We start from the raw sequence: 22096 nt of genomic DNA on the forward strand, positions 1-22096 counted from the left end.
AATACCCAATGTTAATAAAAAAAAGCAAATAAGTGTTACATTCATTTATAAAATAATTAGAATACACGGGCACTCGTACATGGTAGATAGGTATACCTATATGTATATACTTATGGATATCTTTCTTTTATTTTTGACAAGTTACAAAAAATGTCCGAATTTTATAACAAAGATTAATTACACATAGAAGTACCATCAGTATAATAATATTAAATTTTTATAAGATGGAAAACCTGTTAAATAATTAACGTTAATAAAGTTATCTTTGCAAAGAGGAAAAAATAAGTCTATTATTTCAAGAAAAGAGAAAAATAATCCTTTCATGTTTTGGCTACCATCTTTTGTCAAGTACTTTTTTCACAATAATTCTAGTTACTGTATATGTTTCCTATCCTTTTGGTTTCGTTTGAAAGATAATTTAACGGAAAGTGTTCTTAGCTGAGAATCAAGTGCGAGTTTAGGGCTCTTTACCCGAAAAATTTGGCGGGGTTTTTTTAAATTTTGTAAATTTCATTTGTTAATGTTTCATACGTAATATGCCATATACGTAAAGAATCAAGTAGGGGTGAATAATTCAAATCAGTATTTTCTTTGTCTATATGTTTAGTCTACAATTTTGATTTAGATAGGATTAAGGAAGTTCCCTCGGCAATAATAGAAAAAATAAATTAGTAGATAAGTATCCGAATTTTTAGTATGTTATAGTTAACGAAATATATTATTGTATAAAACAAAAATTTGGGTATCTTACCGATCAATTAAGAAAGTTTTTATTAATTGATCGGTAAGATACCCAAATTTTTTATTTATACAATAATATATTTCGTGTACTATAACATACTAAAAATTCGGACCATTATCTACTAATTAATTTTTTTCTATTACTGGCGAGTCACCCTCCTTAAGACATATTTTTGTCCTTCTGTGTGTATTATCGGGCGTATTATCGTGTATTATGATATTAATCATATAAAAAAAGGGGCGTTATATGTTTGACCGCTATCTGCCTGTGGCATCGTAGCGACTAAACGGACGAATCGATTTGGTTGTTTTTTGTTTTGTTTGAAGAGTAATTAACGGGGAGTGTTCTTAGCTCTGCTATAAGTGAGAGTTTAGGGTTCCGTACCCGAAATAACTTAGGCGATGATTCTCAAAATCGGTTTAGTTGGAGAAGACTCTGGGTAAAAATTTAACGGAGAATGATCTTGGATACGTTTCAAGTACGAGTTTAGGGTTCCGTATCCGAAAAATTTCTCGGGTTTTTTTTAAATTTTGTAAATTTCGCTTGTATGACATGTCATATATTAATGAAGGATGTCAGTTGCATTTACCATAACAACATATTTTGTATGGATAGTTATTCCGATAATACTTCTATACTTTGAAGTCGTTTTTATTATTTCAGGGCTTTAATATTTATTTTCCAGATTAAGATTCATCCAACACTTAGATTAGTAAAGTTATTTCCATTAGAAATGCGATAGTTTTGAGAAAAAATAAAAAATCATGGCTCATCGGATAATAATAATTATGTATACTATAATTTAATACCTAATATGTTAAGGTATGTTGGCGTGGCGTGTTCGATGATTTGTTAAAAGTTATGTATAACAAATGATAAGTAGTATTTAATGTAAATGTAATTATTATATTTGTATAAAATATGAATATATTATTAGTTATAATTTATCTGAACATATATCTATTATTAAAAACATGCAGCTTAATGTAAAATTAATAAAATTTAAAACCACACTTCTTCAGGATAAATGTAACACTGCGATTTTCATTAAAAAATGAATTCTCTGACTTTAATAAGTCTTTTTATTATGTGCTCAGGACGTAAAAAGTGAGGCCAAGTTCGTAAATGAACAGCATAGGTCAATTGGGTATTGTGTCCGTAGAGTCCAACTTGTAAGCTGTTAGAGATTAGCCTTTTAAAAAAATTAACATTTTTTTTACCCGTGAGGGCGTAAGTATATTTTAAATTTATACGTTACATATATTATGTATGTCTTGGTTTGCTTATCACTATACCCATTAAAGAAGTGAGAGGAAAGATACTCTTATTACTTTGTGTTTAAGAGTGGCTATACTTCGTATTTCACTATATATATATGGTATTTCTTCAATATAGTCAGTCAATTGTTTATTTTTACTTTTTTGCCATACGATTCGCCACCCTTATTAGGCTAGTTTCAGATCGGAAACGCATCAGAGCTCCGATCCTAACGCCACTCATCTCAATTGTGGAGATTGCTTCTAGTAATAACTCTTATTCGCCCAAAAATGTTTTTTGTTTGTATATTTACATTCCGATCGCTTATTATATATTACCATTATCATGTAAAACCTAGTGAACCGGTTAATTAATTAAAATATGTAGGTATATTTTCAAGAAGTTATTCCGAATTGCAATACTAAGGGGAGTATGCTAAAATTGTATGATTGTGCTAGTAACAATTCATTTCAGTAACGCTTACAATCCTAACAACTTTTTTCGAAAGTTAGAACATATAATGCTAAGAGTTTTCGCTATCCTTTAATGCCAACTATCGAATTTATGCAAGTACAGGTATAAGTGTAATTAACATATTTGTTTTCAAACATCATTTATAAATTTAACAAAAACCAAAACATGCTACTTAAAAATGTATTCACATAAAATAAACCAGTGATATCTTTCACTTTTTATTGAACTAATTTACTTTTAACATTAAAAATAAGAAAATATTTAATATTTATAATGTTTTTTTTTTCTCATTAAATGCCTTTCTTTATATACATTATTTAAGTCACTTTTTGTCTTTAATAAATTTAGCACACTTTTATTATATTAATAGAAAAAAACCTCATCGCATACCACAATATTATTTACTACTGTAGGCTTTTATTTTATTTTGTCTGGATATCTATAAATACAGATAAATATTTTAGGTATAAATAAAAATAGAATCATATTTTTTTATAACAATACAATGAATTTTATTGAACGAAATAATAAATATAAAATATCTATACATATATATATATATATATTTATTTTTTTTTTTTTTTGGTGAACAATGGATATCAAATAAAAATATAAAATTTTTGTTGTAATTTAATGGAATATAAAAGTACACCATGTAGCAGAGAAATAAGTAAAGGAACCACAACTTAGTATAATTTTTCTGCTTTACTAGAAGTGAATAATTTTTTTTTTTTCAAATACAGTAACATTCACAAATTTTTTATAATTATTGTTTAAGTAAATTATATCAAATATAAGTTTATGATTAATTATTAATTCGTTATTTAAATAAGGCTTGTAATATTTTTTTAACCAATGTTTGAGTACAGTCAAACCTGGGTAAGTGAGAACTGGATAAGTGAGAGTAATAGCCAGAACCCGTCATTTTAAGCTCCAAAAGCCTCTATTTGCGAGAAACAGAAACCTCTGTAAGAGAGAGTCGTTTTTCCCTCATGGACCTCCGTAAGTGAGACTGCTACTTATCCATACCTCTGTAAGCGACTTCGAGCTTTATTTATTTATATTATTTGGGAGGAATTATAGCTACAATTTACTACATTCGTACTTGCTGTGACTTGCTTATTGATGCGTCTATAAGAGAGAAACGCTACCTATGTACCTGCATTAGCGAAAAACTCGGTTTAGTGAGAAACCTGTATAAGCGAGAATGAGATTGTGCTTCCTTGAACTCTCGCTTATCCAGGTTTGACTGTATTTATACATTACTAGCATAAGGTACCCTTTCAAATATTCTAAAAATTTTGAGTTTCAACACAAAGCTTTTTTTGAATTCAAACAATATCATCTTTTGAATGCTTACTCGTTGAATATTACGTTGAGTCCATTTGCGATAGTTACCTTCGTTGAGGAACTTTTCTTTAATAACAATACGAGTTGTGGAAGAAGATTCTTTCACGCCTTTTAAGCTCAGAAAAATGTAGCATGAATTATTCCTCTTTCTTAACAGATAATCAAACGGTAAATATAATTAAGAATGGTGTTTTCTGCAAGCCTACAATTTAGAGTCTGTTATATTTAGAAAGTTAAAAAATAAGCGACATTTCGGTTACATCCAGTATGAAGGGAATAATAAAGGTTAAATACAATAACATATACACGTATATAGAAACATGTATATAGAAATCAATAATAAACGTTTTTGTACCAATTAATCTTAAATAGCAAGCTTTAAAAACAGGTTTTTTATTTGTTGAATGTTTTTAAAATTTAAATTATTACTATTTTTGTATATTTTTGGATATTTCAGCCAAATATTTTATTCAAACTAAATACCGAATGATAAGGTTAGGTAAGTCTCTAGGAAAATTTGTGATTATATAGATTTTATTTGAGAAAACTTGTTAGAAAACGGTTAGTATGATTTATGGGAAATTTTATAGGATATTTTCAAATAAAAATATGCATAATTGCTTGTTTAAAAAAATATCAAAAAAAAAAAAAAAAAAATTTAAATTTAATGAAATAAAACATAATAGATCTTAATAAAAGATCGGGTGACGTTAAATTGAAATGGAAATAAAAAACAAACTATAAAAGGCTGGAAAATGCGAAAAGATTAACTTAAACGTTGAAGATTACGCTTGCTATATCTTGTGTAGAATTAACATTATCGAAATAGGTACTTATTTCACTGCCATGAAATTAAGAAATAATTTACAAAATATACCCTCAAAAATTCGTAGTTGTGAGGGAAATTGTGGGCAAGAATTATGTTAGAATTATTAAAAAATACAGCAAAAATCAAGAAACTGAACATACCTTGGCAAATGATAAAAATTAATATTAATAAGCAAAATTAAACAAAAATTAATATTTTTATAAAGTTCCATATAATTTAATTTGTTTTTCGTGAACAGACAGACATTAATTGTTTATTAAGATTGTTAAAAATTAAACAAATTTCTATAATTTTTCGGTTTGTTGGACAGCAGCGAACATAAATAAATTAACTATAACAGTGGTCAATGTTACCAAATTAAAAACAAAGCAAAACTAAAAAAATCATAACGGAATTATATTTAATTTCACTAAGCATAAAAATTGTAGTATAAAATTTTATGGTACTCTTTTTTTCTTTCTTAAATCAAATTATTTTAATTGTTAATAAATTAATTAAATAAATAAAAAATATAAACAAAATTGTCTAAGGCTGGGCTTAAACCGAAAACAATCTATCATTTATAAGAACCATGGTGTTTTATTTCCAAAGTGTTCTTTTCCACTAAGATTCGAATAATAATATCTCATACAGTCCAAGCCGAGTCTTACATTAGAGATTAATTAATTTATTGCACATGAGGTCTGTAGTACGGATCGGCTAATTCCGCATAATCCAATGATGGTATACCAGTTCGGCTCCAATGTGGTTCATGTGATAAGTATGGTGGGATGATACCAAAAGTCACACGTTTTTCTGTTAATTGTTTTCCATCTAGGATTCCTTTAAGAGCTGTAAATCCAGATAATGTCAAAGCAGCTAAAGCAGCACCCAATCCTTTTAAGGCAATTAAGCCAATCACAGTTAGGACGATTGGAACGATGATAATGGCTTTTAGTTTTAATAATAATAAGATTGGCAAGAGAATTTTACGAATTTTTCGGCGACGTGGTTCTGTAACAAAAAACAAAACAAATATAATAAATTGAGGATAACTAATTGATTTTTGTAAAAACAAGTTTCAAAAGAATATATTTTCGGAAAAAGTTTCTTCTTTGTAATTAATTGATTATCCTGTATAAAGTTTTTCAAATTTAGGTACAATATCTTAAGTTTAGTTTCAAATTTCTTCCTGCCACTTGTTTTAAACATTTTTAAACCTACAAGTCATGAGTTGGAAATTTACAACAATCGATCCTTGGCTACTTTTTATCATTGCGAGTGTTATTATTTTTGGGTTACTACTTTATAGCCAACGTTGCTTTCTATGCAAAGTACACCTTATCTCATTGTATAAATTTTCTAAAACAGAATGTTTCGGAAATACTAATCAGTATTTCAAATAATAATTATTATATATAGCCTTTCTAAAATTATGAATTTTCCATTTTTCGAAGCGAGAATTCATTAAATGAAGCAGTCGAAAAATTATTGTTCATTTTTCTATTCACACATCTTATAAAAGGAGAGCCCAGAATGAGCTCACAATTCAATGATTTGTTTTATCTACCTTTCCAAGATAAAGGTAAGTTTGTGGCGGGACACATTTTATCCTCCAAACTGGATCTTGAAAGAAAAAAGATATCTATAGTAAAAAGAATAGCAGAATTTTTCTCGTAATATTAATCAGGTTCTTATCCAATGGAAACGATTATTTATCCGGTAATACGTTCTATGAATAGCCCATTTCTATTAAAAGAAGGGTATTCCTTTCAGATATGTATACAAATTTAAAAAAGTGTTTTTAATTATCAGAAGGCATTAATTGTCCTGTTGGCCATGTTGCTGTTTTTGGGAAAACCTATGAGCAGCCAAAGTAAAAAATTTCATAACAATGAACAATTTAAAAAAAATCTATTTTGGTCATAAAATCTCTGTTGTTAAAATGATTAAAGTAATTCTTGTGATTCAGGAAGAAATGATTATAATACAATATATAATTTAGTATTCTTTAACTTTGGAAATTATTTTAAACTAGCTAGATATAATTATAAGCATAACATTGAGCGTACGGTTTTACGTTTTTGAAATTTGTAATACTTTTCAAAAGTTTTATTTTTAAAATTTTAAATTCATTTCTTTTTCATGCGCTATTTTGATCACTGCTTACGATTCCTCGGTGGCGATAGTAACGCGATTTTAAAATATAAGTACATAGAAAATTTAAGTTTATATTTTTTTAAGGTGCGATCCACAAATAAAAAGCTATTAAACATATAAACCGAATCATTCAACTTTTACCGCATGTGTATGACTTTATATTATCTATATATTAAAATTGTGTATTTATTACTCACATAAGTTCCATAACAATTTATTATTACCTATAAATACCTTTAAATTGCGACCCATAAAACATTGGTACCCGATGTAGATGTACATAAAGTTTACAAATTTTTGACTTATGCATGAATGCATCCCTTGATGAAATCAAGTATATACATTTTTTTGTAAAAGTGTTTAAAACTCTTAAATTCTATTTTTTAATGTTTATATTTTTTTACTTCAGCACAACAAAGTAAAGTTAAAATGTATTACAATAAGTTAAGTTTTTCTTACGTTCTTTAAGGCAATGAAAAATTTTATAAATAAAATTCATTTTGTATAAGTGATTATAATCAAAAATTTACCTTCAATTTTATATACAAGAAAATTTTTGTTAAATATTTAAAAATGAATCCGTAGTCAATAAATCAATAGTGTTCCCATATTTTCAAATATTGGTTTACAAATGAGAATTCCGCGTCCTTTTCATGTAAAAAGTGTTCCACATATAAATTTCTTAATTGATGAACATTGGAGAGAATATTGACAGGAAAATCGAATAGTATTAAATACTGAAATAGTTCTACGCAAACTGTATGGCTTGCAGTTAAAAGGGCAAGCCCAAAAGCCATTCGTTGGAACCATTCTGGAAACCATAATATTACATATTTTATAGCCCATAAAAATAATTTACTTTTATCTTATGTATATTTTTAAAAAATTATTTAAAATACTCGATGGAAATAACTCATCAACACGTGTAATAATATACATGGACTAAAATTTGTGTTACCATATAACATAATGCAAGAGTTATTCAAACGGAAGTTTGAATAACTCTTGTCTCAAGGACAATGCCATCATTTTCAGCCCAAACAGATTTTGTATGTACGGTAGTATAAAAGCTGTAGCATAATTGTATTGGCTTAGCTTTTACTTGAGAAACTGTAATATTTACTAAGTTTTTATTTGGTCATGACAGTCAATTCAAACTGTATTCGATCACGCGGCAGTAATTTTTAAAACTTCGAATTTAAAAAAAATAAATAATCCTTCTTTTGTCAGATTACGATAAATAACGAAAATAGAGACAACATTTTTCATTCAGTAAAATAGTCGATTTAGAAAAATCCATTTCATTTGATCAGTGGTTTTCAAACGATATACTTATACGATTTAATTTAAGATTGGCACCGATAACTGGAAAGGTGTTGTTAGTACCTAAAACTACAGGTAAATTGACATCACTGATTCATATAAATTGGTTTTCTGTCTAGTCATTTTTTATGAGAAATTCACCACAATAATTTAACACACATAAATTAGTAAAAATTTTATAAATTTTTTTCGCTTTTTTTCATCATTTGTTTGTGAAACTGGAACAAATTATAAATTGACTTTCTTACAATTATCATTTAACACGTATTTGGTATAAAATAATTAGATAAGATAATTTAGATTTAAAATTTACTTTAAAATTGGTTGTAATTCTTGTAATTGAAAGAAGAAATAGCAAAATTTAAATTACTATCCAAAAAAATAATGTCTTTGTGAGTAGAAATAAGTTATAAGCATTGGTATATATGTGAAAATGTAAGTATTCCTTACACATGTAAAAGGTGCATCTGGCTAGACTTATAAAAAGTGGCTTTTGATCTAAGCTTTTCAAAACTGGGGAAATATAAGTTTTGATTGGGGACAAAGCTCAAAAGTTGATTTTCAAGATTTTTAACTAAGAGTTGAGAAATACATATGCAATTTTTGTATTGAGTGTAAAACAAATTTTGTTCAACGTCGCAAATTTCTTCTTCAAAACTGTAGTATTTCGTAAAATAGTTGCCTTAGTTAATGAAAGCAAATTATTTAATTTATAATTCACATGAAGACTAGTCTATATCCAGCAACTATAGCCAGGATCGTTATGTAAGCTATATGAGAGTGATCCTGAACTTGGTACAATAATATAAAACAATACAATAACAAACAGCTGTTTGACAAAGATGGAAGATATTAGATATGCCTTTACTTGAAAATTTTTTGAAATCTGTCCAAAAGAAACGAAAATTTATATTTTTTTAAATGTCAAGGTTGATAAAACGAATCATTAAACTAATTTGCCATCATTGAATAACTGAGTGCCCTTTTGTTAATGCAGCAATACCAGCAAATTTGAATTTGACCAACTTAAACTTGAAATTTAGTCAAAAGGTTTAATTGAATGTCTGATTTCAGTGGTAAATACTTTTGTAAATACTTAATTTTTTTGAAAAATAATAACTTTAACGAGGGGTGGGAAGTAAAAGATTTTTCGACTGAGTTTTTTTTTTTTTAGTTAATAAGGCAAATCATCAAGAATATTGCGTTAAAATTCGAAATGAACGACAGTGCAGTTTGAGATTTTTTTTGCCTAAAGCACCTTTTAACCCAGGAGTTGGATGGGGGAATCAAGTTTTCATTAGTATGTTCCGTTGTTTTTATCCAAAAGTGGTAATAGTAGTAACAATGACAAAAATGCTTTCCATTAAAAAAAAAATATTCTTAGAAAATACAACACTTTTATTAAAAACGCTATTCACTCATTACCGATTTTTAATATTTCATAAACTTTTGTGCTACAAATTCTTCCTTATTTTATCTTTTCTTATAGAATATAAAAATAAGTTTGTTAAAATTCAAAAGGAAAATCTTGCTACTGTTATTTTAAAACAATGTTTCTTATAAAACAAAACGTTGATAACATTAAATTACGGAAACCATATTTATTCAATTGATTTCAGGAAAAATAAAACTGGAATTTTTATAGAAGGAAATTGTGAATTAATTGTATGTGAATTGAAATACTATGAAGTTTCTAAACAATTCATTATTATTGTTGTAGGTTAAAGAGGTTAATACTATCGTACGTGTTTTATTAAATATTTGCAAATTATGAATTTCATACCTGCAGTATAATAAATAGAAATTAAATAATTATTATTGAGTTAATGACCATGATTTGATTTTAACAAATTGATAAGATATAAATCTTAATTATAATAAATTTAAAAATTACTGAACCGAATTGTGCAATAAATTTATCCAGATGTAGAAACATTACACCCACTATGGTAATGTAAATCGTTTAATTACATATGTTTATAAAAATTATCCATCATTTAAAAAAAAAAATTTTTTTGAGGTTACATATTATGTAAAAAAATTCAAACCCTAATATCGGATAAATTATACACCAGGAAAAATTTCAATTTTAGGAAAAAACATTTTGAGTGCCTTTAGTTTAAAATCTAAGCAAGAGAAATAGTATTTTATAATACTTAAGGAAAATCGGCTAGGATCAAAAGGTATATGTTTTTAAGAGCGGGTATTATACGATTTACGTGTCATATACGAGTTACAAGACGCCTGTTTACATGAAAAGTTCGGAGTTTAATAAGTAAATGAGCAGTTCCTTTTTATTTTATATATTAAGCTAAGTAATTTAAAATTTTATATCCTTTTAATGTTCATGTAGGTATGCCATTCTCAGAGTTTGATATACTTTTCTGAAATTTGCGGAAAGATACGAAAATTATAAAGGCTCAAGGTCATAAACTATGATAAAAAATGATCATAGAAAGCTAATAAAAGCACAGCATCACCTTAAATACAAAAAATTAAGTTTTGCTTATATATATATACATATATATATATATATATATATATATATATATATATATAAATATATATATATATATATATATATATATATATATATATATATATATATATATATATATATATATTTATATATATATATTTTTTTTAATGCGAAACTCATTTATTACGGAGATATAGAAAGAAGTTATATTTGAATGCAGAAAACATCTGATTTTTTCATTATTATCAATATTTGTTATCTCAGTCTTATTTCTTTAAAAAATAGCTAATGGTTTCAAAAAAGTGATCTAATGGTCCTATATAAAAGCGTATGAGCCTTTCAAAAAGCGTATAATGACCCTAATATAACGGGACAGATTACATAAAACATCTTGCTCACAAAATGCATTTGAGGAAATTAAAAATTAACATTAATTATGGTGAAGGGAGTGGGAATAACGCCCCCACCAATATGAAAATACTATTCAAATTATCTAGCTTAGAAGCGTCCAAGTAGAAGTTTTAATAATTATTCCAAATGATCTTAAATTTAAATTAGTTTCAAATGCTTCGTTTGCGAGATACGAAACTAGAAACATTATTTTGATAAAAAAAATAATTTATTATCATTAATTCGGTTCTAAAAACCTTTATAACTATATATACTACTAATATACTACAACAAGGCAAATAAATAAAGAAGTTTCATTATTTTATTTTATTTTTTTTGCAACAAATTCATATATATATAAATGAAAGAATAATTTATCTAAAATATATCTAAATATTTTTTTTTTTTGTAAATTAATAATTACATTTTTTATTAATTATTAATAAAAAATGGAATTATTATATTTTTGAATAAATAAAACGCTAGTGACCCATTAATCTCCCTTGAGCCAGTCAGCCAATCTATTCCTATGTAAATTGGCATTCTAGTATAGTTTAGAAACAAACTATTTATATAGCTGAGAAACAAACTATTTATATTCATGTTCTATTATTATTTCTCCGTACGATGGCGTTACCAAAACGAGGTGTTGACGTCACTGCCGTTTAAATTTATAGTTTAGAAAAACCATTTTCCGTTGTAAAATTACATAAAAAATCAATTTAATAATTTTAGTAATCATTCGAAAATAAAAAAACATGCAACTTCTCTATAAATAATTTGCAGTTTACAATCAGAATTTTTCCTCCATACCTAAGTATAAATCTGTACGAGAAAAATTGTAACTGAACTATATGCTGAAATTCTCTGGTTTGCAATTAAATTACTTTGTTTTATTTATAACTACGCATTTTGAATGCGAAGCCAGACATATTTCTAGTGTCAGTTTGAAAAAGGTAAATTATTTCTCATACCCACCATTATGTTTTTGCATTCTTCATATTTAGTTTTGCCTTAACGAGTTGAAGATCTTTCACTCTTGTTATGAAAAGATTATATTTTAAATCAAAATAAATAGGGATTTTGTTGCTTGAATTTGTCTTCTTTTTAATTGAATTTAACTTTTAATTGCTTTACAATAAATAAAAATGACAATCAAAGAAATCATTGTAAATATTCAAGGTAAGTTATTTAACATCAATAAATTTCTAAGTTTACGTCAAGAGTGATTAGCTTAGTCAATCAATTAAACAACTTTTACCATATAGGAATTTAAAACTTAATTATCAATTTATTATTCTCAATTAACTCTGAGTTTTATGATGTTCTGTCTTGTATGATATTTTACAGCTTTTGTGACACTCATCAACTTGTGTATGAAAATATTCGAACAACTATCGATAGTTTTCATTTGAATTTAGCCCATACAAACTGGAAACTGATGATTGCCTACTACTAGAGAGAATTAAATAAAATTAGATATTTCCTAAATAAATTTTCTAACCACCCAAGTTGAACGAAAAGTATTTTAACATGTCCTTGCGTGTTTTACTTGCAACAAGAAGGTTGCGAGTTTAAATATCTGACGGTTTTAGAATTTAATAATTAGAACTGCCGTCAAAATAGCCAAAATAGATACTAAGGCGAGATACTATGCTTGAAAAAATTTCCTGCACTTTTTCCTCACATTCTTTTAACGATATTTATAAAGTTTCTTAAATAAAAAATCAAAAAATAACGTGGATCTCTCTATTTCATTGGAATACGAATAGGCGTAAAACCATCTTAAAAAAACCATTAGAAGCATGTCAAATATTTCCCCGTAAAATGAAGTATATCAAACGCCATGCAAAACAAATAGTTTTCCATCAAATACAATTAAAGTGATAAAATTGCATGCATTGGTGTATTATTTTCTTCTAAAAGTGATTTTATATAAATCTTGGGCATCAGTATTTCAAAAACGGTGGTAAATATCGAAAAATTTCTAACACAACTTATCAATAAAATTCGAAACAGAAGTCTCAAGTATGATTATACATCCACTATTTGACAAAATACTTTAAAAACACAAAGGCATTCTAATAAAAGTATTAATAATGACAGTTTTAGAATAAATTCATAATTTTCATATTGTAGAGAAACCAAGTGTTTCTATACCTACAGAAAGCTTAAGTTGGATCTATACCTAATAATTGTCTATATATTTGTATACACCGGTATCAATATTTATTTTTTTTAATAATACTTGACACTTTCCGGTAGATTTTTTTTATCACCGGAATAAGAAATTTTATTAATATATTATTTTTTGTTTTAGGTAAACACATTTCATATTTATTTTTTTAGACATTCTTACTTTTACGGATGTCAGCTATCCTACTCGTGAGTTTTTGATGGTTTTCCACGATGTTTAAGATGAATATCATCACCGCATTATCTTTTGTTTTTTTTTTTATGTTTTTTTTTTTCTTTTTGACGAATTCTATGTATACATTGTATATCGAAAGAGAACGAATAAAATATTATTATTATAGCATACGTTTAGTTTACTTAGTATTATGTTGAATTTTCTTTTCCTTTCCCATTACTATTTCCATTTGAGGTACTCCAAGTATTCGACAAAAAAAACCTGTAATGCAGCATATCAAAACAATGATCGAGTCATTCGCTTGTCTTCTACACCAGAATAAAAATAAAGAATAGCAAAAATTCTATAATAAAAAATCCCAAAGCTAAAATTTATCATTTTTTTATGCAACAAACTTTATAATTATCTAAGTTTATTTTAAAATAAAAATTTATGAAGTGTTAATGAAATTTATAAAAAATAAAAGTACAATGACTGAATACTAAGTGCTAAACCAAGTCAATGTTTTATAGTGAAGTCGACCTTAACAGTTCGACCTGAAGTCATCAACTGCATACTCATACTTATATACCATTACTTTTTATTGTACCACCATTCAAAATCAATGTTAAAATTTTTCTAGGTCAAGTTAACATACGGAAATTAAATAAACAAAGTCATCAATACTATTATAACAATTCACCTTTCTCTTTTTAACCACAGACAAAGAGGCAGTTATTTGGTAGATACCAAATCAATCGTTCTATTTCACTTTGTCATACACATCAACTAGATATTAAAATTGATGAGTAGGTACCTACACGCGGTGTCTGTTCTCCCACCATATTTTGAAGAGTTTTTATAAAAAAAGAGTTATTTTAGGTCAGTGGCACAAATATTTATTATACTGGCTTTCATAGCAGGTGTGTCACTTATTTTGAGTCACATATTTTTTTTTTTTAATTATTAGGAGAAATGCAAAACATTTTTGTATTTTTTGCTATACGCGACAAAAAAGTAATTATTTATTTTATTTTTTGAAATTATTGTTTATTTATTGATTTTTAATTTTATCTTTATAAGTGAATTATAATTATTTGTTAATAAAACATTTAGGTAGATCCGGTTTAATGTACTTCCTTCTCTTTTTCAGAATTTATTAAATCGGTGTTTAGACCAGTGATACCTGGAAATGAGACTCAAAAAATAGCCGCGTGGAAAATCTGTACAGATAATTCTCAGAACAAAATAACCATCGCAGAATATAAGTTCAAAGTCTTTCAAGACAAGAACGTGTTCATCAAGAATCTTTTTCATGATTTCTGTTTTTGCTTACAAATTATTATTTTTCCAATTTAATTTTTAAAGATACAAGGTCCGATACTAGAAAACAGTAGATTTAACAGTGGGTTGAATTTAAAATGATAACTATAGCCTTATATTTTGTCAGAAATCGTTTTTTCTTATACTTCAAGCGGATAGAATAGTTAAAATAAAAAATGTGCTTTTAAAAAAAGTTTGTAAAACAAAGTTTTATTTTCTTCTTATTGCTTCCACCAAATGTTAATGAACAATCTTTTTCTTTGGTTTGAATAGCAATTTTAGTACTTAAAACATAATTTATTTCCTCAAAATTCTACATATTTATGTTCATAATTATGTTTTTAATTATGTTCAAATTTGATACAATAAGGTTGTAAGGACCACAGAAAACATATTTTTTATCTTTATGATCCATCTGTTAATTCAAATCATTCATGGGAATCATTTTCAGTAATTGTATTAAAAGTTTAAAACTTTTAAACTCTTTTTTTTTTTCACTTTTAGATTGGATTTCTAAATTTGGAAAGTATGAATTCCGATTAATAGGTATAGTTCATTTAAAGACGCCTTTTTTTACGTTTACCGCACTTTATAAAGATGTTTAACGTGTGGCAAATGTATAAAAAAAGCGTACCTATTCTTCTTGTAAAAATAACAAAAATTTTACAAAATTATCGTCTATTTCCTTGAAGCTAAGTTAAATATCTGAAACCTAAAATATATTTTTATCCCTATTGAGAAATGGTAGGTAACCAGGTAGTCTAAATTGGAACTACTGAAAAAGCGGTCCATTACCTGTTTAATAGTACACATTTTTATCGCCAATTGGCGGGATTTATGTGATTTGAATTCGAATATTATTATTGGTCTTAAAAACTGGTAAGAACAAGTATTGAAATCTGGTAGTCGAAATTGTTACTACTAAATTCGGGTCTACTTCTGACTTTAATTAGTACGATTATTTATCGCCAGTTGGCGAGTTGCAATTGCCAGTTATCAATAATTTCTTAAGTGACTGAGTATTCAAACACTTCTAGATTTAAAAGTTATTAATGAGACGTAGAAATTACCTTTCCTTAAATAAAACATGAAGGAGATAATCGAAATGGTAACCAAAATTAATCTAATATTCCATTACAAATATTAACTTCAAAATTCTTGACATGAAAATTGCAGTTTTACCTTAAGTTTATTTTTTCAATTACTATTCGAAATGCTCACATATATCACTTCTCATTTTATTATTTGAATGCCTTAAAATAATTTACAATGTAGTTTTCATGTATTTTCTCGACATTTGCGGAAAGATTAATGGGTAAACTTAGAAAGTTTAAGTCCCAGAATGTGAACAATATTTTAAACTATTTTTGACAATACAAATTATGACTTATACGTTCATGCATAAGAACAAATATGTGTACCTACAAGATTTCCTCAATGTAGAGGTGATTTTAAATTAAATCTACTTTATCTTTGAAAATAAAATGAGACGAATAGATCTAAAGTAGTTTATTTACTCCCATTTTAAAATAATTGTTTAAGTTCAAAAATAGTTCATTTTTTAACTAAAATTTTGGCCGGAGCTTGTGAATTCTTTCTCTAAGAGATACTTTCCTTACACTACTATAGTAAAGACTTGAAATTTGGTTACTATAGCTTTTTTTATTTTTAATAAATATTCAATTGAAACGTAAATTGAAATTTTCTTGTAGTAGTTTTAATAAGATAAATAAAAGCAAACTATTTCCTATGAATATTAATATATTCGTTGTGTACGTAGTCATGGTGGAAACAATGAAATCGATGCCAGCGCTTCCAGTGGAAAATTTTGGCGATAAAAGAGGCTGTTATGATTACTATTTTGCAGTTCTTTACATGTTAATCTTATAGAAAATGTCAAATTAAAATTATTGAAAAACACTAATTAATTAAACTTGCATTAAAAATTGTGAAAATAAGAAATCAAATTGCACAAATATTATTTTTCCAATGTAAATTATCATAATTATTTATTTAAATTTGTGAGACAATAATATTAAATTTTCAATGTAAGTCATAAATGCAATCCATACAATTATATATGCATCCATACAATTATATAATTAAAGTAGTGTATCGCTACCATGGAAACGCCTCCTATAAAACTTCCGCACGGTGCGAATAAATACTGTCAAGATTTATTGGCATTCATATAATATTATGTACTTTCAGAAGATGTTTCTGAATTAAGACAAAAGGCTCCTATGGTCTCTATCTTTGATCTTTATTTTCAACTTCAAAAATTGTTGGTCGTTCTTGAATTATAATTTATATGTATGTTTTATAAATGAAATTATTCAGGCTTCGAAATTTTCAATTCTATGAACATTCTTAAATAAAACGTACTTATTTCATTTTAAAGCTTTAATTTTTATGTAATAACTCGAAATTCAATTAACGAAAAGTATCATTATTTTTTAAGGTCTTTTCGAAAATGCAGTCTTGTATGGTATCACAAATTTCAAGAAGAATCATAAATTTATATACAAGGAAAAGTTGAGTGGATAAAATAACAGAAAAAATTTTAATGTATTAAAATTTGGCGGTTTAATATATTTAACAGCATCATTCATTTAAAATCACTCGATACAACAATGTTATTTATAAATAATTTGCGGCAATCACACTTTTTAATGTCACTGTCAAGTTCAAAATAAAAATAATATTAAAAAACCTGAGAAAACATATACATATAAAATATTTATTATGTGATTGCCATACTACCTGTGTGTATCGTATCAAATGTCTGTTTGTTTGTATTTATGATACATTCACCTGTGCTTCTCCTTCCTTCCACATTAGTTCGTTTGTTATACCCGAGACAGGTTCAAGAGAATTGTATGATATTTAGGTACAACAACAAGAAGAGAAGGTGTTGGTAATGGCATTTCTTTGAGAGTAGGGAGTTGTAAGTAGAACAACACACAGGTGAAGTGTTGAATATATAATGCTTTGAACATACGTTAAAATTGTGTATTCAATATTTGAATGCCAAAATTATAACATATATGTACTTTGAAAATAAATACTGTTTGACACAAAACTGACTTCAAGAACAAAACTAAAAAGTACTAAAAAGATAACAAATCTTATCGCGGAGCAAGTAGCTATTTCACGAAGAATGAGCCGAAAATTCTTTCTTTAATAATATTTACTTGAACCGTACAAAAACGAATGTGGGGAAAATGAAAAAAGAAGCGTTTAACGAACAGATAGACCCATTATATCACCGATAAAGGGTAAATGCATAGAGCTATAAGTATACACAGTTTCAAATGACGCCTATAATGTAAGGAGCAGGCTCTAATTTCTTTGAATGTCACAGAAAAAAATATTCGGCCTTCAAAAATAAGTGTTAAGCGTATTGTAGTAAGTTCTGTGTCGTTACTTTCGGTTTTTGTGTAGATGGTTTTGTTGACTCCATATATGGCCCCAGAATTTCAAGTCATTTGATGTATTTTTTTGAGACCTACAATTTGGTATTCATTAACCTTCAATTTTCTTCATAGATTGAAAATAAATTGAAACACTCAAGTTTTAATTAGTAATAGGATTTTCCGAATTGAGCCCAGGCCTCTTTTTGTTTTTAATATTCGATAAATGGGAGATTCAACTTTTTTTTTTAGCATTCAAGTGAGTATCGGTTTCTAACTTATAAAATATTGGCAGTTGGAACACCCTATATAGATTTAACTGTATGTTCTCAATTGAAGGAATAGAAATCGGTAAAATCATTTTAGTGTAATTATATTAAAAAGCTCTTAGAGAAACAGAAATCAAGCCAATTCCTTCTCAAAGGTATGGAATGATTTCCAACACCGTCCTCAATGTTATGTTTTAATTAGTACTGAGATAATATTACAAATCAAAATCAATTTTATAATATTTTAAGGATATACGTAGATACTAATTCCATCTACGTATATCCTTAAAATTTTAATTTCCAATTTAACTCAACTAGTTGGAGTAATTTTGCATTGATTTAATTAATTATTCTTCATAATGCAATATTAATACTTAACCTACCTACCCCATAACACTCATAGGGGTTGAGTTTTTGAAGTCAGTCATAAAAATAAAATAAATTATTTTTTACATATTTTTATCAAAAAAAAAAAAAATCACTTAAAGTATTTTCATAAATTTTATTTTGAACATGTTTTATGTTTGTAATTTATTTTTCGTACTTATTATACATTTTATTTAAATTTATTTTTCGAATTAATTCTATTAGAAATATGAGTTTGAAAAGTTGTAAGGATTTGCTTAATTCAATTCTCGTTAAATTGTTACCTATTCTATGTAAATTATATATTCAAACGAGTTTTCTTTTTCGATTAATAAAGTTTTTTGTCAAAGAATTTCATTGATACTTGTAAAAATACGTTACAAGTTTTCTGAAATATAAATACTACTATTTCTTTTAAATAGGATTAGAACTAGTTTTAATGACACTGCACAAAAAGTTATTTAAAAAAAAAAAACATTGAAATTGGCTACAAGTAGAGCTAAATGATGTGCCTTCCTTATTAAAAGCTTGCACCAGCGCAAGAAAAATGAAGGACACGTATTAAAGTAAAAGCCCTTGAAATCCAAGAATCATAAGAATAATTAATATTTACGCCCGTGAGATGAGAACTACTTTCTTCACTCATTTTCCACACTCCAAATTTCTGCCAAAATCTAAACTAAACACAAGATAGTAACTTTATTATAATTATATTTTTCTTGAGAACTACTGATCAAAAAACAAATTAATAAATAATTTTTTACAATGGTTTTGTGTGATATAATTTGAAACTGAAGCAATATATAAAATGAATGCTATTAGTATCGTTTAATAGATGACCAGATGGTATCTTTAACCCCCGAATAAAAAAAAGGTGTGTTTGACCGCTATGTGTGTGTGTCTGTCTGTGGCATCGTAGCGCCTGAAAGGATGAACCGATTTTAAATTTTTTTTGGTTTCATTTGAAAGATCATTTAATGGAGAGTGTTCTTAGCTATGCTTAGCTTTCAAGTGCGTACCCGAAAAAGCTAAAATTGGCGATGATATTCAAAATAGATTCAGTTTGGAAAAGGCATTACATAAATAATTAACTATGGAATAACTATGGAAATGATTGATCAAATTAACCTGATTCAATTCATATGAAGAGTGAAATGGTGAAATAATTAGGTAATTGAAAACAATAATTCAAAGAACAAAGTCAACTCAAATATTTCAATTTCAATATTAAAATATTCAAAAATTTGTCGCAAAAAACGATAGCTCTCTAAGTATCCTTTTCATCTCATCTGATGTCCTTGACCATCTCTTTGATATTGATTTAAGAGGGAGTTTTATAACTTGAAAGAGTTTATCTGTGCGTTTGTGTGTTTCTTAGTGGCATCGTAGCCCCTAAACGGTTGACCCAAATCGATTGAGAACATTTTAAAGAAAAGTTTCCAAAATCGTTTTACAAGGTGAAAAAATCGCATATAGAGTCCGCTTGATTTTTATTAGCATATAGAGTCCGCTTGAAGTTTTCACAGAATACCTACATATCAAATGCTTCGTAGTTTGTGTACATACATTACTTAATATTTTTGATATCGATTTCATTTGCGAGCTATTGTTTCAGAATTGAAGATGACCGACAAATGCACAAATCATTCATTTTGCCAAATCATCTACGGAATCCCAAAAGGCAATTTGGTGGTAGAGACTCTAACTATATAAATTTTTAAGCTTGTAAGACTAACCAATCTAATATTTCTATTTTGTCTACTCTTATAACATTTAAATTCATTTGTAGATTTATAGTTTACAGATAGAGCCGTTATGTTTTCACAGAAAAGAATGAGTTTTCACAGAAGAAGCCATTCTTTCAGTTTTTGTCCCACTTTTAGTTCATTTGAGATTTAGCAACTCTACGCTGACAGCTATGATTTAAAAACTAAATTTTACTATGTAGGAAATACCACAGTCATTTGTTCAATCTTTTATATAAAAATTACGAAAATAAGCTGGTATATTTGAGTTAAGAAATTTATTTTAATTATAAAATTCCAAGAAAACTACTGGTCATAATTTGTATATCTCAAGAAAATTTATTTTGCCATGCACTAAGAATATTTGGAGAGTCTGCAGCTAGATGGATACAAATTAAAAAAAATTCTAGCTATGATAATGGTCTTTATACAGACAAAAACGCTTTGATTATAGAGAAGTACTTATACATCAATTCGAAATAAAACTCAAGTTTATTTGGTTTAATATAATTGATTTCTAAAAGGGTCTTACAATTCGATCTTCCTTTAAAGAATATATACTCATTGTACTATAAGGTATATGCTCGATAAGTTGACTAAAAGTTAATTTTGACAATGTTTTGAAGTATGGTCCTAGATACGAAAATTGACATCAAACAAACGATGTTTGTATTTTTTGAGCCTTATGATGATATATTTACTCTAAAGTGTAAAATTGTTATCGAGTGTATTCCTAAACATTTATTTAAAAAATGCACAAACGTGCCTCCTAATACAAAGCAGTTTGATTAAAAGGCCACAAACTAATATTTTAGACGCGCTATTATTGTAGTCATTTCATTAATCTGCTCTTAGTTCTATTCAATTTAACAAACCTCACAGGTCGAAATTGCGGTCTTATTTAATAAACTACAACAAGCGGTTTCAGTACATTATTTAGATTCAAAATTGTATAAGTTATAAAAAAACTGTAATAACATTTGTTTAAAGTGTATACCTGATGATAAAGCACGCGCAGCACTTTGAATCACTTTTGGTGCTTCAATTTTAATTTCATGTTCAGAAATATAGCGTGCAGCTCGATCCAATAACCCTTCATTACCACGTGCAGTTTCAACTTTGTTGAATTCTTCTTTCTTCACAAGTTTTACACCGTCCAATAATTCTAAATTTTCGGTATCATCAACACGATCAATAATTGACACAAATTTTTGTTCAGCGCAATCAATATTTGTACCACAATCCGTATACACTTTATCAACATCAGCATTAATATCGATAGCTGTTACGAGAGTTACACAAAATAATAGGAACGATATTTTAATTAATTGATTCATTTTAACTTTTTTTTGTGTGTGACAAAACAAAACTCTTAAACTACTTTAAAAAAAAAACTAAATTAAATTTGTGATTGATATTAAACAAATCATTGTCTATTTATTGAATATCGATTGCGGAGGGGGGTGGTCAGTGGCGTTAAATCTAAGAATATTGAACGATATAGTTTTTTTTAAATAAATTTAATTAAATTTAATGCACGTAATTAGGGGAAACAATATGCCATATATAAAATTAAAATGGTATGTGTATATCAGGTAAAAGATGATCGAGTACGAATTATATGAGTGATAAATTAAGAAGTAAACA

At 27.0% G+C, this 22096-nt stretch overlaps 1 protein-coding gene across 1 annotated transcript; it reads right to left on the bottom strand.

The window, feature by feature from the left end:
- Window positions 1–5319: 5319 nt before the first annotated feature.
- LOC123291167 lies at window positions 5320–21786 on the bottom strand. The gene is made up of 2 exons (XM_044871605.1): window positions 21447–21786; window positions 5320–5645 (listed from the first exon to the last, which is right to left on the bottom strand). The coding sequence occupies exons 1-2, from the start codon at window positions 21784–21786 to the stop codon at window positions 5320–5322; spliced, it is 666 nt and encodes a 221-aa protein (XP_044727540.1).
- Window positions 21787–22096: the final 310 nt, after the last annotated feature.

Source organism: Chrysoperla carnea, chromosome 1 (genome assembly GCF_905475395.1).
Source record: "Chrysoperla carnea chromosome 1, inChrCarn1.1, whole genome shotgun sequence".
Taxonomy (NCBI): domain Eukaryota; kingdom Metazoa; phylum Arthropoda; class Insecta; order Neuroptera; family Chrysopidae; genus Chrysoperla; species Chrysoperla carnea.

Coding starts and splice junctions, on each gene's coding strand:
- LOC123291167 (XM_044871605.1), bottom strand. CDS start 21,786: ATGAATCAATTAATTAAAATATCGTTCCTATTATTTTGTGTAACTCTC. Junction 5,646..21,446: donor TGCGCGTGCTTTATCATCAG/GTATACACTTTA, acceptor TTTTTGTTACAG/AACCACGTCGCCGAAAAATT.